This window comes from Ictalurus punctatus, chromosome 5 (genome assembly GCF_001660625.3).
Source record: "Ictalurus punctatus breed USDA103 chromosome 5, Coco_2.0, whole genome shotgun sequence".
NCBI classification, from domain to species: domain Eukaryota; kingdom Metazoa; phylum Chordata; class Actinopteri; order Siluriformes; family Ictaluridae; genus Ictalurus; species Ictalurus punctatus.
Genome location: NC_030420.2, coordinates 26,173,321 through 26,177,900, shown reverse-complemented (window position 1 = coordinate 26,177,900; position 4,580 = coordinate 26,173,321). Strand labels below are relative to the sequence as shown.

The following is a 4,580-nucleotide window of genomic DNA, read 5'->3' as shown; positions in this document are numbered from 1 at the left end:
TGAATTTGTGTGCGGAATTTGTGTGCTGTGGGGGTTTTCTCCGAGTACTCCGGTTTCCTCCCCCGGTCCAAAGACATGCATGGAAGGCTGATTGGCATCTCCAAAGTGTCCGTAATGTATGAATGGGTGTGAATGTGTATGAGATTGTGCCCTCCGATGTATTGGGACCCCATCCAGGGTGTACCCTGCCTTGCGCCCCATGCTCCCAGGGATAGGCTCCAGGTTCCCTGCGACTCAGTAGGATAAGCGGCATAGAAAATGGATGGAGGCTTGTTTGTTTGTTTTAAATGTGTACTCAGCAATTTGTAAGAAAAGGCTTAATATTGTAGAACCATTTTACATTGTTCATTTTACTTAAATGGGAATTTCAGCTTGAAAATTGCATTCAGTGTATGATCTGTCAAATTGCATAGAAATCTCTAGCTTTTTGCAGATTTCATATCTTTATTTTGTTTATGCTAGGCAGTGTTCTGTCACTGCAATACCCAGCATTCATTTTGCAAACACACTGTACCATTATTGAAAATCCTCCCTGCAGGCAACAAAGCCTATAACAGTTAGCATTAATGCTATCACTTTATAGTTCTGACCTTAAACTGAAGTATAGAAATATTGTTAGTGGCCAACTGGAAGGATGCATATGTATGCAGTAAGTGTATATAGGTATTTATAGATGAGTTGTTGTTGGATGCTAAAGACTAAGGGGCAATTGAAGTTCCATATTTCTTCCACACTAACAGATGCCACCTAAAGAAGTTTAACTGAGGTAAATTTGCTAGTAAATGTGGTATCTAGTGTCTAATTTACTTTCTGCTTTTTGTCACATTAGTAGACTTTTTTCCCAAGTAGGTTTATTTGTGTAACATATTAATTTTCCTTCATGGCTAGTTATCATTTTCCTTTTTAAATGAAAGGCCAATTGGACATTATTCACAGCGGAATAAGCAAATGGACTGAAAAAATGAGACAGCTTTTTTAAACATATAAATACTGTATGGATGCCTTGAGCAACTCCCATGCATGCACGTGTCACGCATGCATCTTAGTTTAATCAGACAGTCAGACAGCAAAAGAGCTCTTCCTAGCTGGCAAACAGCCTACTTAACAATATCTACCTTTAAAACACTTGTCAACTTAAAAAATTTTCTGCCACCTTCAAGAAGCTTGCATACAGCCAATTTTTAACTGTGACCTTTAATGTTTTGTTCCAATTTCCAAATGAATATTTGGACTAGTGAGATGCTGAAATATCAAACATTTCTTTAAATCCCCATAATGAATGCCATAATAACCTCAACTGCTGATTTGCAGAAAAACTAAGTGTCTTTTCTCATCTTTATTCAAGCAATGTTAAACATCCCCGGAGTAGTCGCTCTTCCAGTCTGGGTGGGAAAGTTCACCCTCTTGGCAGAGACATTGTATGTGCTAACATCCTCCTGCTCTGTCTCGTATTCAGGACTTGAGGAGTCTTTGATGACACTGTAGTAGACTGGGGCATTGAGCTTAGATGCCTTCTCCTTACTGGTGGGGCCCTTGCAGTGGCAGAGCTTCTTAAAAGCTGTGCGGAATTTTTGTGACATGGCGTTGTATATGATGGGGTTGATGGCACTGTTGGTGTAGATGCTCATGCGGCAGAAGAGCAGAAACCAAGTGTTGAGGTATGGAGGATCCATGAGTGAGTTCACCACCACCAGAGTGCGATAAGGCATCCAGAGCAGCGCAAACAATACCACGACCACCGCCAGCATCTTAGTTACCTACAATAAGAAAGGACAGGAATGTAACACCACCATAATATATGTGTAATACATGAAGAACTCCTGTATCAATGGCTAGCAATTATAATTGTACTTGAGACTAGAAATAAAACAGTTCTTTGTTTTGTATCTTATCTTAACCACTAAATGAGTCATTCAGGATAAGTTTTCAAAGAACAAAATCTTTCACACTTTTCTCATTTTTCATTTATTCATCTTCACTAACAGCTTTACCCTGGTCAATTTAGTGGTTGATCTAGAGCCTATCCCAGGAATACTTGCTGTGAGACAGGAATATACCCCGGATGTGATGCCAGTGCAGCGTGTGATGAGACGAGGCACCATGCGCACACACATTCACACCTAAGGGAAATTTAAAGTTGCTTGTCTACCTACTGGCATGCTTTTGGGAGATGAAAGCAAACTATCAAACCCAGAGGAAACACACAGCCAGTAAACTGAGCTCAGGATCAAACCAGGAGCTGTGAAGTGGCAATGTTACCTGCTGTGCCACCATGCTGCACAAGGTTCAATTCCATCCATCCATTCATTTTCTGTGGGTTGCAACTCATCACAGGGCACATTCGAACGCACACTCACACACCCATTCACACACTATGGACAATTTAGAGATGCCTAATCAGCCTACAACGCATGTCTTTGGACTCAGGGAGGTCACCGGAGTACCCAGAGGAAACCCAATGTTCAATTAGTCCAATAAAAAGGGAAATGCCTCAATATGTTTCATAGTACTTTAAATAAAGATATAGTTTATCTTTCAGTTTTCTATATAATGGGATCTGATGGATGTTCGTCGCACATCAATTTTTTTGGCATTTGAAGAATATAATTTTGTAGTGCTTAAGCTAATAAAAAGTCATTAGCTCCTTATGAATTTCATACCATGATGCATTTCTTTCACTCTGCCAAGCAAATCATCTGTTATTTCAGGGCAATCAATGAAGTTGATAGGTGGGTGAATCCTACAATGCATTGTAGCCTGCATAATGCCTCAGGGTGTACTGATTGAATTACTGAAAAATATCCACAATTATAAAACCTTTGGCAGGAATATTTTGGTAGTCTACCCTTAAGCAAAATTAGAAGTGTGCTGTTTGATGCAGTATAATTTTAGAGCGTGTCAGACAGTAAGCCTTTAAATCTCTTGCTAGAATGAGTGTTTCATGGTCACTTTGCAAGTGTATTATGGGTACTCCTTTAATTGGCAACAAAATGAGATCATACTTGAGATCATACTTGTCTCACACTTGCAGCTCTTGACAGAATATCATTTTTGTCCTTGCTTCTCAGCCTGCCCTGATTTCCTTCTCAGAAAATTCTGCTTTGGCTGCATTTATTAGATACAGTATTATTACAAAGAAGCAGTGGCGTTATTGAAACTCTGTATACAGCACTTGTCTTGAAATCAATATTTTTGACAGTGTATGCATTAGGCAAATATGAGATGGCACTAAAATTTCAATTGGATAATATGTGACAGGTGGATAATAATGTAAATTTAAAATTTTCCTTCACAGAAAGAAACAAAATTATTTGTGTATGTTTGTCTACTTAAGGAAATCTCAACACCTTAAAGCTATTCACGTGACAGCTGCCCATTAAGAGAGTTTGTCAATCATACCAGCTTTGTGACATTTAATGCTATAGGCTATTAGGTTCTCACTACTCATATAAAATAACAGCGCACCTGTTTTCTGGAGGACACTGCACCCTTATTTCGCTTGCAGGAGACCTTCACCGTGCTGTTCGTCCGTCCCTGGTGGACTGAGTCGTTTCCTCTTTCTGACAAGTTTGCTGGCAAAGGGTTCATGAACAATATTCTAGCAATCAACCCGTAAAGCACTGTAGCTACGACCAGCGGAATTACATAAAACAGCGTGAAGTCCAAAAAGTAAATTGGCATGTAGAGGTTCCTTGACACCCGATAACCACATCTCACAACGACACCATTGGCGTAAACCATCTCGTGTATATCGACGAGGAAAAACCACATGATGCAGTAGAGTGAGGTAAAAATCCAAACACAGGCGATGATCTTTTTGGCTCTGGATACAGTACATATGAACTGTGCCTTGATGGAGTGGCATATCGCGATGTAGCGCTCAACAGTGAAAGCTGTGATGGAGCAAGAGGAAACATTGATGCCCAGATACTGCAGGTAAGTGATACACAAGCAGCCAGCATAGCCATAGATCCAAGAAGAAACCACCTCAGAAATGTTGGGCAGTCCAGCCGCTAAGAGGACGATGAGGTCTGCAATGGCCAAGCTGACCAGATAACAGTTAGTTGGAGTCATCATGTGTTTGGTCCGGAGAACCACCAGCACGACCATGATGTTGCCAGCTATTCCCACCCCACAAATGAGCAGGGACAGGAATATGGTGATGACCTGGACTTCCACTGAGTTCTCTGGCATATTGCTCAGAGGTTCAGTATTGGTGAAGTTAGTCATAGCACTAGGAGTCACATTCTCCATTGTAACGTGACTATGTCTCCTACACTTTTGGGTTCTCTGGATAGATCAGAATAATTGCTTGGATTTATTTTTTTTCAGTATCAGTTGACACAATAGATATCCTGTAAATCATACACAACCAGAGGGAAGAAAATCATCTTATTCAAAAGTCTTGTAGTAATTTTTAGAAACTTTCAAATATTCTCATGTGTCTAGATAGTTATATGAAGACAATAAAAAATCTGTAATTTCCTACATGCATTTTCTATCAAAGTGGTAAGGAAGAAAAAAAGAGATAACTTACCATGATTACATTTTGATTCATATAACTGGATTTCCTCTGGTCT

The 4,580-nt window shown here is 39.9% G+C and overlaps 1 protein-coding gene across 1 annotated transcript; it reads right to left on the bottom strand.

Moving 5' to 3' along the window:
- Nucleotides 1-238: 238 nt before the first annotated feature.
- Nucleotides 239-4,342, bottom strand: LOC108266045 (thyrotropin-releasing hormone receptor). The gene is made up of 2 exons (XM_017468999.3): nucleotides 3,466-4,342; nucleotides 239-1,757 (listed from the first exon to the last, which is right to left on the bottom strand). The coding sequence occupies exons 1-2, from the start codon at nucleotides 4,252-4,254 to the stop codon at nucleotides 1,341-1,343; spliced, it is 1,206 nt and encodes a 401-aa protein (XP_017324488.1). The 5' UTR covers nucleotides 4,255-4,342; the 3' UTR covers nucleotides 239-1,340.
- Nucleotides 4,343-4,580: the final 238 nt, after the last annotated feature.

Bases quoted from the DNA above. Each gene is read 5' to 3' on its own strand.
- LOC108266045 (XM_017468999.3), bottom strand. From the start codon at position 4,254: ATGGAGAATGTGACTCCTAGTGCTATGACTAACTTCACCAATACTGAA. The intron at 1,758-3,465 runs GTGCGCTGTTAT...TTCTTATTGTAG, and splicing joins CAGTGTCCTCCAGAAAACAG to GTAACTAAGATGCTGGCGGT.